This window comes from Martes martes (genome assembly GCF_963455335.1).
Source record: "Martes martes genome assembly, chromosome: 4".
NCBI lineage: Eukaryota > Metazoa > Chordata > Mammalia > Carnivora > Mustelidae > Martes > Martes martes.
The window spans coordinates 1,049,089-1,064,029 of record NC_137891.1 but is presented as its reverse complement, the minus strand read 5'-3'; the positions used below and the strand labels follow the sequence as shown (position 1 = coordinate 1,064,029).

General features: G+C 64.5%; 2 protein-coding genes across 4 annotated transcripts; both read right to left on the bottom strand.

Annotated features, from left to right (window-relative positions):
* Window positions 1–2,251: 2,251 nt before the first annotated feature.
* Window positions 2,252–7,377, bottom strand: PYCR3 (pyrroline-5-carboxylate reductase 3). 2 transcript variants are annotated; one of them, XM_080803045.1, is made up of 7 exons: window positions 7,194–7,377; window positions 5,488–5,552; window positions 4,789–4,968; window positions 4,233–4,445; window positions 3,869–3,961; window positions 3,464–3,653; window positions 2,252–3,011 (listed from the first exon to the last, which is right to left on the bottom strand). In XM_080803045.1, exons 1-6 carry the CDS (start codon window positions 7,294–7,296, stop codon window positions 3,471–3,473), a joined length of 837 nt encoding a protein of 278 aa, XP_080659171.1. In that variant the 5' UTR covers window positions 7,297–7,377; the 3' UTR covers window positions 2,252–3,011; window positions 3,464–3,470. The 2 variants fall into 2 exon arrangements, with proteins under 2 accessions (XP_080659171.1, XP_080659172.1); XM_080803046.1 differs by having other exon boundaries at window positions 2,252–2,734; window positions 7,194–7,348.
* Window positions 7,378–8,333: 956 nt separating this feature from the next.
* On the bottom strand, window positions 8,334–14,941 carry GFUS (GDP-L-fucose synthase). Of its 2 annotated transcripts, none has more exons than XM_080803177.1 (11): window positions 13,869–14,941; window positions 12,774–12,930; window positions 12,330–12,444; window positions 10,855–10,983; window positions 10,705–10,778; window positions 10,380–10,513; window positions 10,218–10,282; window positions 9,791–9,857; window positions 9,548–9,627; window positions 9,285–9,384; window positions 8,334–9,026 (listed from the first exon to the last, which is right to left on the bottom strand). In XM_080803177.1, exons 2-11 carry the CDS (start codon window positions 12,917–12,919, stop codon window positions 8,971–8,973), a joined length of 966 nt encoding a protein of 321 aa, XP_080659303.1. In that variant the 5' UTR covers window positions 12,920–12,930; window positions 13,869–14,941; the 3' UTR covers window positions 8,334–8,970. The 2 variants fall into 2 exon arrangements, with proteins under 2 accessions (XP_080659303.1, XP_080659304.1); XM_080803178.1 differs by lacking the exon at window positions 13,869–14,941 and adding an exon at window positions 13,302–13,503.

Here is a 14,941-nt window from a genome sequence, read left to right as displayed (position 1 = left end):
AGCCTTCTAGATTTGGGCCCCTGGTGACTTGACCAGGGACCGAGCAAGCTCCCTGGACTGGCCACGCCATCCACCTGGAGCGGGCCTGTGGTACTGACAGCCACGCGGGGACAGCCCGACAGTGCCTTAGTGCTCCTCTGAGGCCGCCCCACCGCTCCCGGCACTGCCAGGGGTGTGGCTAAGGAGCCGCTTCCCACAGCCCAGCACCCAGGCTTCTGCGGGGCTCCGTTTGGGAGAAAGAGCGCAGTGCTCGTGCGTCCCCACCCAGCTCTAGCTGCAGACCGGCTGCTGGTCCGAGGCCCAGCCCGTGTCCCCCAGGGGCGGCCTTTCTGCCCTCCCTTCACCCCCACCTGCCTCACATCCTCCTGCTGTAGGTGGACGGTGTGTTCGTGGGAGGCAGCCATGCACTGCGGAGGCAGCTGGAGGGAGCCCCCAGAGCAACTTCCTCACGAGTCTGAGAACAGAAATATCCCGTGGAACTACACCGTTCGCGTGTGTGTGTTACACACATATATCTCAAATCTGGAAGCCGAGGGGGGTGTAAAAAATCTGGGGGCAGGGGCTTGACTCGCCAGGCCCAGGGCAGCAGCCCCCAGCTGGAGACTGCGCCCACTTAACAGCTGACTCAAGCCTGTGGCCCTGGAGGCCCCTCTGGCCGTCTGGCTGGCCCTGGGACTCGAACCCAAGCAGGTGGCACGGGGTTTTGGGAGGTCTTACCTTTTATAACATCTGATGGCAACTCAGGGACCTAGGGCCGGGCTCTGCTCCGCCAGGCCTGCCCCCGGGGTGGTCTGGAGAGGCAGACCTCAGGGCCCACAGGGGCACCGGGCGAGGGTGCACCTGGGCCCGAGTTTCTCTCTGCTGAATGGCTGCATACTCGAAGCAGCTGCTCTTCCAAAAAGTGGCTCTCGGTGAGGGTCCTTGTTAGGGCCTCCGGTGGGCTTGGCAGTGGGCTGGGAAAGGGAGGTGCGGGAGATGGAGACACGCCAGTGTGCAGGTTCTGCTAAAACTGCCCTTGACCTGCACCTGTTGGGGGGATGAGACCAAGCTGCAACCAGGAAAGGGAGCCCGTCTGAGAGGCGCGGCCTTGCTGAAAGGGGCTGCAAGCCTGGGAGGCCAGCCCCGGCCAGCCAGTGCGCTGCGGGGGCCGAGTCGGCACGTGGTGAGGGGAAGCGTGTGCCCTCCAGCCCGGCTCCCAGCCCAGCGAGTCAGGATCGCGGTGGAGAGCTGGGCGCTGTTTGTCCTCAGATAAGAGGGCCTACAGGTGAGGCTTGACTCCAGGAGCGTGTCCTGAGCAGACCAGGGGCTTTCGGGGTGCACACTCTGTTGAGGGACCTTTTCACACCTATTCTTGCTGATGGGGCAATTCACGCAGTCAGATGGGCCCAACGTGCATTATAATAAAGGTTCGTGTCAACTTCATGTGTCCCTGTTCCAAGGTCTTATTTTAATATATTTTTTTGAGTTTTGGCGTCTATTTTACTTACTTACTTACTTTATTTTTTAAAGACTATTTGCAAGATAAAGAGCACATGAGAGGAGAGGTCAGCGGGAGAAGCAGACTCCCTGCCGAGCAGGGAGGCCGACACAGGACTCGATCCTGGGACCCCAAGATCACGACCTGAGCTGAAGGCAGACACGTCGCCAACTCAGCCACCCAGGCACCCCGTTTTACTTATTTAAACAATCTCTCCGTCAAATGACTCTGAACTCATGACCCTGAGGATCGAGTTCCATGCTCTATGCCCTCAGCCAAGCAGGTAGTTCTGAAGTCTTAATTTTGTAATTTCTGACGCAATGCTTAGATCTCGAACACCTCATAATCTGAAAACGTGAGGGAGACACGAACACTGCTGAAAGGAGAAGTTCAAGTAACCTGAGCGTGGACTACGAGGGGAGCTGTGGGCAGCTGGTGATGAGGTTGCAGCCTGACCCCCAAAGCCACTCTCATGACTCCTGTCCTGTCCAGGGCACGGCTGCCCTCCCGCCTGGGCTGGCCAGAGGTGCGTCCCCTGCCCCACGAGCCGACCCAGCCAGGTTCTCGGGCTGTATGAGAAGGCGCACAGCTGAACCCACCACACACCGGGGGGAGAGGAGCAAAGGTTCCAGCCCACAGGGCCAACAGCCAGGAGCGGTCACCGGTGTCCCCATACCACCTGCACCCTGCTGGCTCCCAGGGCCCGAGCCTCAGCTCACAGGTACCTCTGGGCCCCTGGACTCTGCTTTCTCAGCCCAAAGATTGGTCACTCAGTGTGATCAGACACCACCTTTATTCCCACCTCCCAGGTCGGTCAGGTGCAGAAGTTGTCTGGGGACGTGCGTGGAAGGCCAGGCTGGAGGCTGGGGATGGAGGGCGGGAACAGGGGGAGCACTGCTGCAGGGAGTCACCAGCCGCTGCCCGACGGGACCGACTGGCTGCAAACCGGAGGTGGCCCACTCCCACCTCGTGGGGGCCTGGCAGGTGGGAGCGAGGGGAGTTCCGGCACTCCAGGGCCTTGGTGGGGTGGGAGAGCTCCAGGAGCCATGGGGGTAGTGTGGGGGGACAGCGGTAGGCAGCCCACCGTCCACCCAAAGGCCCCATGGCCTTGGTTTGGGACCTGAGTTCCCGGCATTCCCAGCTCGTTGCTCCATGTGGGGATGTGCCGAAGAGCCACGTCCTGCAGTCAGAGGCCAGGCCAGGAGACCCTCGAGGATGACCCAGGGATCGGTTGTCAGGGTCAGCTCTGCCTGCCACCTGCCAGGAGCTTAGTGTGGGGGGGGGGAGGGCGCCCACACGCAGCTGAAGCCAAGTACTTGCTCTGCAGTAGGCTGGGCACGTCCCCTGGGACCTCCCCTGGCCTGCTGGGGACCGGCACTGCAGCAGACCCACCCAGGGCTCTGTTTGTGGGGCTCCCCAAGGGAAGGACCCGGTGCGGCTCCTCCTCAGCCCCAGGGTCTTCTCAGGAGCTGGCAGGTTCAGGGCGCAGCTCCCTGCAGCTGACCTGCCGCCACCCCACACGTGGCAGATCAACCTGGGGACAAGATAGATGCGGTGGCCTTCCAGCGCTGGCTTCAGTGAGGAGGAGCCTGTCTCCTGTGCGGTGTTCAGGTCCTCCCCCAGTCCCCCAGCCGTTGGAAGGGCCGACCCACCAGCTGAGCACGCGGGGCCCCTGGCCCACACTGCCACAGCTCCAGCCCTCCGAACCCGTCACCTGTGATGGTGGGCCACTGCTATGATGCCTCTGCCCTGCGCGGCCGGGTGGGGGGGTGGGGGGGTGGTGGTAGGGGTGGTTCCCATGGTGAGGGATGCCCCGCTTATGAACCCCTCTAGTCCTGCCCCTTCTCATTTGCTCCCTTGGAGGTTGGGGGGGGGCAGCCCAGGAGGCTCCTTCACGGTAGGGGAGCTGCAGTCCAGGGGAGGGGGAAGGGAAGGCTGGGACTGGGGGCTGGGACGGGGGGCGGGGGGGCGGCCCACAGCCCGTACCTGTTCCCTACTTCCCGCTGAGCTCCCTGGCCCGACAGGTGGCGGCCTCCACGGCGCTCATGGCGGCGGCCCGCAGCCCACCCCGCTCCAGGGCGTGGAGCCCGTAGATGGTGGTGCCGCCTGGCGTGCACACGTCTGTCCGCAGCTGAGCTGGGTGCTGCCCGTTCTGCTGCAACATCTTGGCTGTCCCCTGGGGAGGGGAGCCCTGGGGGTGACTCGGGGGAGGCGGCCAGCCTCTTCTCCTCTGGTGCAGCCTGCTTCAGCCTGCCCCACGCCCCACGCCCCACCCCCATCCCAGATCTCCCTCCAGGCTTCCTGGGCCTGCTGTCCCTCCTCTGGCTGCTCCTGGGAGACAGACCAGTGCATGCCCCCTCCCACAAGCCCTCAGGGGCTGCCCTCACTCACCAGCAGGGTCTGAGCGGCGATGCGGTGGGCCAGGCCGCCCGGCATGCCCATCTTGATGGCACCCTCCGCCAGGGCCTCGGAGAAGGCACACACCTGCAGGTGGGGGGGTGGGGGGTGCTGTCAAAGCCAACACTCTCCCGCACGTAGCTCCCAGTCTGGAGAAAGCTTGGAACCTTCAGGAACACAGCCCAGAACACTGGCCACCAGTGCAGGAATTTGGCCCGAGGCTTGAGCCCAGGGGTCTGACTGGACAAAGGCCTACGAAGGCAATGACATAGCGCAGAGTCGAGCTCACAGGCAGCCCAAGAACCATGTCATCGAATCCCAAAGGCTGGAGTCATTGCAGGGACAAGGCAACACTTACGTAGGCGACACCGCTGCCACTGAGGCCGGTGTGGATGTCCACATGGGCCTCAGGCACCTCCTCGCACTGCCCGCAGGCCTCCAGCAGGGCCTGCAGGAGCTTGGCCTCACTGCTTCCGGCGTGGCGGCCCCGTGCCATCACCATGGCCCCCTCCTGAACCATGCAGGGCAGGTTGGGTGAGACCCGCAACACCCGTGCCATCGGGGGCAGCAGCTGGTCAGAGAGAAGCCGGAGTCAGGGGTCATGTGGGATTGGCCCTGCAAGGCAGGCTCGTGCCTCAGCCAGCTGTGGGCTCCCTCCCCTGCGTCCCGAGTGGGGTGCAAGCAGGAACCTGAGTCCCAGCCCCCTTGGCCACCTGGCCATCTCTTCAGGCTGGGGCTGGTCTGAGAGGCTGCCAGTAGCAGATGTCACCCATGCCACCTTCCTGAAGGGCTGAACCCAGGCTGCCACCAGTCTGGGATGGCAAAGGGAGGGAAGTTCAGACCAGCAAAACGGACTCTGGGGTCAGACCCTTAGCTCCCACATAACCTCCCCCCACCCACCCCGGGCCACTCACCTCTTCCAAGGTGCTCAGAGAGACCCCGGCAGCCACAGACACCAAGATGTGCTCAGCTGTTACCAGAGGGGCCACCTCTGCCAGGACAGTGGGCAGGACATGGGGCTTGGTAGCAAAGAAGACCAGCAAGCAGCTCTTCAGAACCTCCTGGTTGGAGTGAGTGGTCTGGCAGCCCAGAGCCTGCAGTGGGGACAGTGGGATCGGGGCTGGGGTACATGGGACACTCCCAAACCTTGGCCCTACCTGCGGGAGGTCACCCTGCATCCCCAGGGGCCCCCAGGGGCCCCCACGGGTCTCTCCCATTGCAAGTGCCTGCACCACCCGACATCCAATGGCCAAGACTCACCCAGACCACCATTCTCGCTCAGGACCAACTCTGCACCTCTCAGGACCCCTGATGTCAGCATTTCTTCACACCCACTGACCCCAGTGAGTGCCCACAACCATCTCTGCCCTCCCCCAACACATATGTACACATGTGCATGTACGTGAGCACACAAACCCTTCACTGTGTCCTAGTTGTCTGCAACTTTGACTTTTCTTCTGGTCTTTGGCCTCCCCTTTCCCAGTCCAGCCCAGCCAGTCTCAAAAGTTTAGCACTTCCCTGGCCCCAGGAACTGTCTCAGAGGAACAGGGACCAAGAGCCACCATGAGCCCCCCACGAAAGCCTCAATTCAGAAGAGCTGGGGCCCAGCTCACCTGGAAGTGGCAGAGGTTCCTGTCGGTTGGTGCGCTGGCCAGGATGTGCCGAGCTTCTACTTTCCCTGGAGAGAGGCAAAAGCAGAAGGGTCAGTGCAGAGGTGGGGCAGAAGGAAGGGAGAGCGGGAACCAGCCCGGCCTGTCCCTTACTGAAGGGCGTGTCATGCTCAGCCATCCGGGCCACCCTGGCCCGTAGCTGGCCTGACACTCTGTGAGAACCCAAGTGCTTGGCAGGGGCGTTTGAAGCACCCAGAACCAGAGACAGCCCCGTTCTATTCTGCTTGTCAGTCGTCACCACCTGCCTGCCCTGCTGAATCCGCAGGGGGCTAGACGCGGGGCCCAAGAGCTTGCCTAGTCTCATGAGGACACAGCACTCAGGGATGGCAAGTCTGGGGTGGAGCAGTGGGCACAGCGGGGAGGGGGCACAATAGGGCCTGGGCTTCCCTGGGTGTTGGGGTGTGTCTGTGCTGGGATGTCCAAGCAGAGGCTATGAGCCCCCCTGGTAGAAACCACCTGCATTTGCGGTGTACAGGGCTGGGGAGATTAAGTTTCTGTACCGTCTAATAGAAAGGCAGAAGCGCATCCCACAACCAGAACGCAGAGCCGATTAGTCATGACAATGACACCAGCACACGTGCCTACACGCACCAGTGCTGTGTTCCACACTACACCTGCACAGCCCTGGGAGGAAAGCCATACAGCCAGGTTTTACAGGTGAAACACCTGCGACGTGCACTCAACTATTTTCTGATGATTCTGACCCTTCTGAACCCTGACTGTGGCTGGAGGCGGAAAGCCAGCCCATAACGTGCACGTAAAGCTTTCCAAACCCGGTGGCGTAAGACCAGGACGGCACTGCGGTCCTCCACCCGAGAAGTTTTGCCCCTCAACCCCAGGGGACATGTGGTAACCTCTGGGGACAGTTTCGGCTGTCCTAACTGCGGGGATGCTAGTAGCATCTAGTGGGGCGAGACCAGGGAAGCGGCCACACACCCAGCAACGTGAAGGACGGAGAAGTCTCTCTCCCCAAAGGGCCGCAGTGCCCTCGGGGAGGACACCTGCAGCCTGCGGCGCAGTGGGGCCCGCACACAAACAGCACAGAGTCGCCGTCTCAAAGGTCAACCCCGGGACCCAGGCGGCGGCCCAGAAGTTAGTGGGAGTCCCAGCTCTGCGGGGGTGCTGCCCGAGGGCAATGCCGCCGCCAAGTACTCCACCTCACAGTTCCTAGCAGTCACGTCGAGCGAGTAGGAGAGGAAGACAAAGTCGCCGCGAATACGTCTTATTTAACCGAACGCAAGCGCAACGCCCCCCGCGCCACCGCTAAGCACCACGCAGACACGCTACTTTCTCGCTCGCTGCGCGTCCCCCGTCTTCCCGGCCACACGCGGTTCTCCGTCTCACGTCGGACCGCGCACATGTCCAGGGCTCCGCGGCCCCTCGAGCCCCACGGCCCCCGCGGGCACGGCCAGCTCCACGCGCGCTCGCGCACCCCGGCCGCCGCGCTGAGGAAGCAGAGTCCGCGGTCCGCCCCGGCCCACCCTGCGGACCCGCGCGGAGGGCTGGCCTGTGGCCCTCGCTCCTCGCCCAGGGGCTCTGCGGGGCGCATCCCCCCGGGCAGGTGAGCCCTTCCCTCGCACGCCGGGCGCGCGTCGGACGCCCGCTGGCTCGACCCGGGGACCCACGCGCCCACGCCCGCGGCGCCCCACCTGCTCGGATGAAGCCCTGCGCGATGGCCTCCGCCATACGTCCCGCGCCGACAAAGCCCACGCGGAGCGGGTCCGCCCCCGGCTCTGCCACCGCCGCCGCCATGTCGCCACGGCCCGAGCCGACCGTGCCCCGCCCCACGCCCTCGGCCCCGCCAACGGGCTACGCCCCCTCGCCCCTGTCCTCGTCGATTGGTTCCCGGGGCTTTACGCTCCGCCCACCCCCTTCCGGGCTCCGCGCTCTGCGCTCGCTCAGAAGCGAGTCCCTGCCCCGCCGCTCAGGGGTCCGAGAGAGACCGAGAGCGACAGAGAGAGCGCGAGAGAGCGCGAGAGAGCGCGAGGGGCGGGGGGCGGGGCACCCGACGGTCCGCGAGGCGCTGCGCGGCGGGCGGGAGCGTGGGCCGCTCGCTCCGGGCCCGGGCTCGCCGTGGCAGGCTGCGGGTGCGTGGTGGAGACCGCTTGAGAGGCTCCATTCAAAGGCGAAGGGTCGGAAAGGGTGGGGGTTCCTCCGACTCCGTCCCGGCGGTCTGCGGCCTGGAGCGTGCCCGGTGGGTGTCCCTCGCGGGGACGCTGCAGAGGCCGGGAAAGCTCCGGCGGGGGCTGCTGGGTAGCTTAGTTTCCAGGAGGAAGCGTTCGCCGTGACTCTGATGAAAGGCCGGGGCCGGCAAGGCCCGGACCCCGGACCCCACACCCCACATCGGGACACGTCAGGAGCTGGGGAGCGGAGCCCGGCCAGCCTTTGGCCGGTGTCTCTGGGTGGGAGCCGCGTCCTCGGGGCGCCCTGGGCCTCTGGAGCCGGGGAGTGGACTCAGGTGCGGAGGGCAGGGCTGCCCGGTCCGGGCTTGTGGTCAGCCCCTCTCCAAGCCGCAGCGGGTCCCGGTGCCAGCGTAACGCGGGCGCTGCTAGGGGAATGGGAGCAGCGGCCTGTCGCTGAACGGGGTTAAGAAGCTCCAACAACCAGCTTGGATCCCGGTTTTCCTGGGCCTCCCAGGCTGCTGCAAGAAGGCAGGAGAGGCCTTCCTGAGGCCTGGGTCTCCAGCGGAGACTCGGCCCATCTTGCTGGTCCCAGGGAGTGGGTAGGGGGGCGATGGAGTGCTTGGCGGCGGCAAGCGGCCGTGTTAGAAACTGACGAGAGAGTAGCAGTGGAGTACTTTAACTTTTAATTGACACGGGTAAAATAAGGCTTGAAAATCTAAGATTGTGGGTTTCTTTAAAGATTGCATTTAGGGGCGCCTGGGTGGCTCAGTGGGTTAAAGCCTCTGCCTTCGGCTCAGGTCATGATCCCGGGCCGCTCACCACCAGCTGACCAGCCACCACCTCCCCCCTGCAGGCGGCCTGCTTCTCACCTGCACACATGCTTTGCCGGCCGCTGCTGCACTACTACTCCAGGGACAGTCAGCCGCCCTGGCCCAGCAGGCTGAGCGATCAGCAGATGAATGGTTAGCCTGGGGTTAGTCTGGCTCAGGCAGACAGTGCCTGCGGGGGGAGGGGGTGGCATAGAGCTGCTGGGGCCAGGCCTGGGAAAATGGACTTTATTACCTCCCAGGGAGTGGGAGAGCAGGATTAAGAGGGGACACACTCAGGACCCCAGGACTGGCATCGGGGAGCAAGGTGCCGGGCCTGGCCAGCCCTTGGTTTCCCTGAGGACATGAATGGCAGCCCCACTGCACAGCTGCCCAGAGCCACCCTGGCAGAGGAGTAGAACGTGAGCCCAGATTGCCAGGCAGTGCCCTCCACTCTCGCAGGGTCTGAGGCTGCTGTCTCCGAGGCCTCGGAGGCTTCACTTCCGGGCCTGCTCATAGTTCTGGGTGAACCAGGCACAGGTCTCCTTCACAGCTGCAGAAGTGGGTCGGAGACAGGTGGTGGCAGGTGAGGGCTGGGGCTGCATTATCTCCGCCGGAGGACAGGGGGAGGCCAGAGGCCCCAGCGACACAGGCAGTTACCCCTTCTGTGTCCTGCCTCCCCCACAAGGGTTTGGACACCAGACCCTGAGGGGGTCTGCAGCTTGAAGCAGGGACACCCAAGCCAGGAAGGAGGGGATAGGAGGTCGTGAGGGATGGGGTGGGAGAGCCGTGGGAGGCCCAGGGGGCTCACCCTGCTTGAAGGGTGTAAACCGGAAGTTGGGCAGGTAGGTCCGAAGCTTGCCGTTACTGGCCGTCTTCTTAAACTGCCCATCCGATTTGGTTGTATCAAACTAGGTGCCTGGTCAAGGCCGCAGCAGAAGGGGTGACCCTGCTCCAGCCTGCCCTTGAACCTCTTCTGCCTTTCCCAGGGGGAGCCTTGGGGCCAGAGCACCACCCCTCCTCTCCAGCCGCCAGGGGAAGAGCCATCTTGGGTGCGTCAGAGCCAAAGGATACGGTGACCTCCCCACGGAAGTCCATGGCCTCCGCCACAGCTTCGGCTGCCTCCTGGATGGAGACCTCATCCTCTTCGCCCACTGTGGGGGCAGCGGGGGCGGGGGCCAACAGCCAGGTCAGGCCTCCTCCGCCTGGCCTCGCTGTCACCCAGTCCCCCACGATACTCATTCCCAACCCTAGCTGCTCCCAGGACGGACACCGCGCTGCCCTGCCCCAGTGGCCGCGGCACCAAGGGGGACCCACCTGACAGGATGATGGGCTCCACCTCGTTGTACTCCCGCAGGACCCAAACAAAGAGCCGGGCCAGGTCCTAGAAGTCACACAGGGTCAAAGGCCACAAGTTACGGCCACATGGGCCCAAAGGCCACCCCTCCTAGGTGCCCTGCTCAGTGAGGGCACAGCCCGGGCTCCACTGGGGCCAGAAGTCTCTCCCTTTGGGTGACTCTCAGCAAGCTCCCCCCAACAGAGAGTCACGTCTCTCACTGAGCTCAGTGCTGCGCCTGGCGAGGCCCAGAGAGCCAGGTGCCTATAGGGACCCAGGGAGGACCTGTGACTGCTCAGCCTGGACCCCCGCTCCTTTCCCAGGCTCCCTCACGCTGTGGCCTTCCCACAGCCAGCATGGCCAGCAGGAGACACTTGGGAGGAGAGCTAGATGCCGTCGCACACCAACCCGTGAGTAGATGAACTGCCTCCGTGGCCTCCCGGTGCCCCAGACCGTCAGGGCAGAGCCGCTGCCTGCAGATTCAGGGAGGGTGCAGGTGTTGGGGGGGCTGTGCCAGCCACCACGCCTCCTCCCAGCTGAGGCCCTGGGGCCCCACAAGCAGGCACTCACTCTTGGCCAGGTGCACCTTGTGGATAAGGCCGGGCAGCACGTGGCCGTCCTCGATGTTGAAGTTGTCGTGGGGCCCGAAGACGTTAGTGGGGATGACAGCGGTGAAAGTGCAGCCATGCTGCTGGAAGTAGGCCCTGCGAAGTCCCAGCGTCTCCTCCGGCCCTTGCCTTGGGACCACCACCCACCACACCCACCCTGGCCTCATGGATGGAGAAACCCAAGACCCCGGAAGAGGGCTGTGAAGGGTGGGAGCCCTGCCCGGGGAACCCACGGGGCCCTCCACCCTTTTCTTGTCGGGTCCCAGCTGGGCACGTGAGCGGAGGACCTGTTCTGCACGTCGATCATCCTCTTGGCGTAGGAGTAGCCAAAATTGCTGCTGTGCGGTGGCCCATTGTGGATCTAGGGGAGCAGGGGAAGCCTTTGCTTTCCTGGCCCCGCCCCCGCTGGCCCCGCCCCCGCTGGCCCCGCCCCTCACCATGGTCTCGTCGATAGGATAGGTGGTCTTGTCCGGGAAGATACAGGTAGACAGGCAGGAGACCACCTTACGCACGCCCACCTCGAAGGCCGAGTGCAAGACGTTGTCGTTGATGTGCACGTTTTTCCTCTGGCGTCGGGGGGGGGGGGGCAGGGCAGATGCAGATTCAAGCCCCTCCAGAGACAGAGCTGGACACACTCCGGTCCCTCCCACGAGGGCAGCACCTGAGCCAGCTCACCCTAACTGCTTCCTGGGACAAGCCAACACCTCCCAGCATAGACCTTCCAGAAACCACGGCCCCTCCAAACCTGTTACATCCTCCCCATCCCTACCCCAGCCCTGGGGCTCTGGGAGGAGGCCGGAGGGCAGGACCACACCCCCTAGCTCAGGGTTGGACCTCGCCCACACAGATGCTGAGGGCAGGCCCAATCTGGCCCAGCGGCAGGGATGGGGAGAAGGGGTCCCTCCATTCCTTTACCCCAGAGGAGCCTACCCAACCACACCACCCAGGAGCAAAGAAGCCTTGGCCAGCCCCACTCCTCCCCCAGCCCCCCTCTCCCTGGATCCTGGGAGGAAACTGGGCATTTGTACCACTTTTAGGAGAGGGAGAGACGGCACCCAGTCAGGCTTCTGGGAAGATGCTACTGAGACAGGGAGATCTCTGGCGTGACAGGGGCCTTGGGCAGAATCTGACCTGAGCCTCTGCCATCGCTGTGCCTGATGCGGGGCTGAATCACACCAAGACCAGATGCCCAGAGCTAGTGGGGTCAAGCCTCAGGGGAATAGCCTGGCAGGAGCAGGGCTGCAGGCAGAGAGCTCTGCTCTCCTCCTGCCCCTTCCACCACACCTCACGTCCCCAGGCCAGATGCCTCAGACCCAGAGCTCAGCTCACATCTCTGCACCCCAGGATGCTTGGCAGGCCTGGTTCAGTGCGGCTGGACCAGAGAAGTCCAGGAGCAAGAGGGTCTAGAGGCCCAGAGGGCTCAGGGGTAGAAACCAACCCAGGGTCAAGAGGCAAATACTGGGGACGCCTGGGTGGCTCAGTTGGTTAAGCGGCTGCCTTCAGGTCAGGTCATAATCCCAGGATACTGGGATCGAGTCCCACATCGGGCTCCTTGCTCAGCGGGGAGCCTGCTTCTCCCTCTGCCTCTGCCTGCCACTCTGTCTGCCTGTGCTCACTCTCTCTGACAAATAAATAAATAAAATCTTAGAAAAAAAAAAAAGAAGAAGCAAAAACTGGTGTGTCTTGGTTCCCCCAGGCCCCTAGTCAGCTCCACGACTTCTCCTACTGGGCCCACAGGCCCACCAGCTTGCCTGTCTACCTGCCAAGCAAATGTGGATCACTGGGGACTCCGCAGGGACTGCCCCCACCCGGTTGGGCCAAGGTTGACCTTCAGGGACTTCCTGGGGCCAAAACATAAGCATGGGAAGCCAACCAAGAAGTTCCCAGTGCTGCACGGGGCCCTCACACTCACCCAGAAGTCCAGGTTGTATTTGATATTCCGGAAGAGGCCCCCCACCATTGCCGCAAGGTGGATGACATGTGTGGGCCGGACCTTTTCAAACAGGGCTCGGGTCTGTGCAGCGTCCCTGGGAGGAGCCAGGCCATCAGAGGCCCCCTGGAGGCCTGAGGGAAGGAACTAGCACCCTGGGGTTGGGGTACTGGAGGCTGGGGGCAGGGCCGATGGCAGGAGGTGCTGCCAAAAAGGAAAGTGGCCAGTTCGGGCACTGGCTGTTATGAGGGCGTGAGCTTCCAGGAATAGATTTGAGGATGTTTGCTGAGAAGCAGAGCTGCACACACCCAAGCCAGGCCAGCCACCGGGCAGGAAGGACCCAGACATGAGGCTACCAGGCTCAGGGACAGGGCTGGCCTGGAGCTCTGGGTCTGAAGGCTTTGCTCCAGGGATGGGTCCACTCACGTAAGATCCGCGTCCTTGGAGGAGACGAACACCCAGTCCTCTCCAGGCAGTCCAGCTCCATCTGCTACCACCTCTTGGATGGCTCTGCCCACCAGCCCAGATCCCCCTGTCACTAGGACTCGGACTGACCCTCCAGGCTCACTCATGTTGGCTGCACCTGTGGAGGCAAATGGTGGGAGGCAGACAGAACCCCACTCCCTGGAGATGCCCCTGCTTCGGGTCACTCCCCTTAGCACTGCATCCCATAGCAACCATCCACAGGCTAGCCCAGGGTTCCCTGTGGCGAGTGGAACGGGATGAGAACCACCCCCTGCCCCTCCGACCACAGGGAGAAGAGAGAGCCTGCTAAGGACCACAGAGACCCAGATGGCCCCAGTCTTCCTCTCGCAGCCCCGTTCCCTAGGGAGCCCGAGATCTGCACAGGGGCCTTGGGGCTGCCACCCAACCAAGAGAGCCTGGTCCCAGACTGTGCCCTGCAGGCCCAACCCAAGACCCACACTGCACCAAGAAAGAGGACAATCGGCACACCTCGAGTGGACAAGTGGTTAGGCAGACGATCTTGGGTTTGGGGGCTCCTGGCCCATATCATGAAGGTTACTCCCAGCCAAAGTTCACACGCCACAGGCAAGGAAGGAGCAGCGCCCTGTCTGCGGTTCAATGCCCACCCTCGCGGCCAGCTGGTCCAGGAGAGCCTTTGCCAGCCTAGTTCCTCCTGGGCAAGTGGCGCTTCCGGCTCAGAACCGGACAGGCCTCAGGGCACCACCACCCTTGAGGACTCTATCCTCGGGCCAAAAATCTGCTCGCGTCCCTGCAGGATGGCTCTGACCCGGCGGCAGGGCCCCATGGCCAGCATCGCCGGGAGGGGACACTGCCCCGACATCGGCGGCTCCCGACCGCGCGGGCAGTCGAGCAGCAGGCTGGCGAGCTGCTGAGGACTCCTCCCACGCCACTCCCACGGCCCCGGGTCCCCTTCCACGCCCTCGGATCCCGCCACCCCTCAGGACTCTCCGGCTGTCACGGAACAGCCAGGGCCCGGGCCCCGGCTCGCCACGCCGGGTTTCCCGCGGGGACCCTCGGCGCCCCGCGCCGTCTCACCTGCGACCTGCCCCACTTGCCCGTCGCCTGGAGAGCGGCTTCCGGCAGGGGCTGGAGCGTCCAGCCTCGTGCGGCTGCCAGGTGGAGGGGGCGGGACCGGGAGGGTGCCTACGGGCCTTCCCTCGGCACTCTGGGAAATGCAGTCCTCGGGGACGCCCCGGGCGCCGCTGGGAAGTGGAGTCCGGGAACGCGCCGCAGTCTGGGAAATGTAGTTCTCGCGGCTCCGCCTGGGCTGGGCGGGTCCCGCCGCGGCTGCCTCCGGGTGCTGGGCGGAGACTCCGTCCTCCCAGCCCGGGAGGGTGGGGGACGCTGAGACTCCGCAGCCTCAGGGCCGGGGGGCGGCGGGCGCTGGCCCGCGGCTCCAGGGACAGCGGCCGTCCGTGGGCCGGCCTCAGGGGCTGAGGTGCCAGCTGCCGGGTCCGAAGGGATGACGGCGGCCAGGGCAAGGTCCGGACGGGTCCTTCGGGTCCCCGGGTGACAAGCGCTGCCCTGTCCCTCGCCCTTCCCCCGCCACCGTGATGGGTCGGCCGGGTCCGTAGGGTCCCCCGGGGACTGGTCTGCCCTGGACCCGCGGGCCTTCCCTGTAAACGCGAGCGGTTCCCGGCACCCGGCCTTGCTCACGCGGGCGAGCCGTGCGCTGCGCTCCGGTGTGGACGACGCCCCGCAAGAGGACAGCCCGCAAGAGGGCACGGCCCTTGAGAGCTCGCCGCGCGGCTGGGCGTGGCACCCCCGGGGCCGCGCGTCTGGGCGCTCGGGGGACGGGGCAGGGGTGACCCCGAGGCCGCCTCTTCCCGGGCTGCCGGGCGCTGCCCCGCACGCCCTCCTTCTCTGGCGAGCGTTTCACCGGTTACTAGTTGTGCTGTTACAGTCAAACGGCGTCACCTGATTTGCATTCGAGTGACCCTGAACGCCAGGGGAGACACTTCCCGAAGTCGTTACCGTTCCGGGTTGCTTTATTGTCTTCACTCTGCCTCGACGTGCCGAAGCCGCTTTGCTGAGGCGCCTGGGATCGCGCGTAAACCCCAGCGCGGTGCTGGGCCGGGAAAGGCGCCGCGCGCCCCGCCCGCGCCGGC

Bases quoted from the DNA above. Each gene is read 5' to 3' on its own strand.
- PYCR3 (XM_080803045.1), bottom strand. From the start codon at position 7,296: ATGGCGGCGGCGGTGGCAGAGCCGGGGGCGGACCCGCTCCGCGTGGGC. The intron at 4,969-5,487 runs GTGAGCTGGGCC...TCCCCACTGCAG, and splicing joins GGAACCTCTGCCACTTCCAG to GCTCTGGGCTGCCAGACCAC. The intron at 4,446-4,788 runs GTGAGTGGCCCG...CTCTCTGACCAG, and splicing joins CTCTGAGCACCTTGGAAGAG to CTGCTGCCCCCGATGGCACG.
- GFUS (XM_080803178.1), bottom strand. From the start codon at position 13,362: ATGATATGGGCCAGGAGCCCCCAAACCCAAGATCGTCTGCCTAACCAC. The intron at 10,779-10,854 runs GTGAGGGGCGGG...CTGCTCCCCTAG, and splicing joins ATCCTATCGACGAGACCATG to ATCCACAATGGGCCACCGCA. The intron at 9,385-9,547 runs GTATCCTTTGGC...CCAGGCACCTAG, and splicing joins ACTTCCGTGGGGAGGTCACC to TTTGATACAACCAAATCGGA.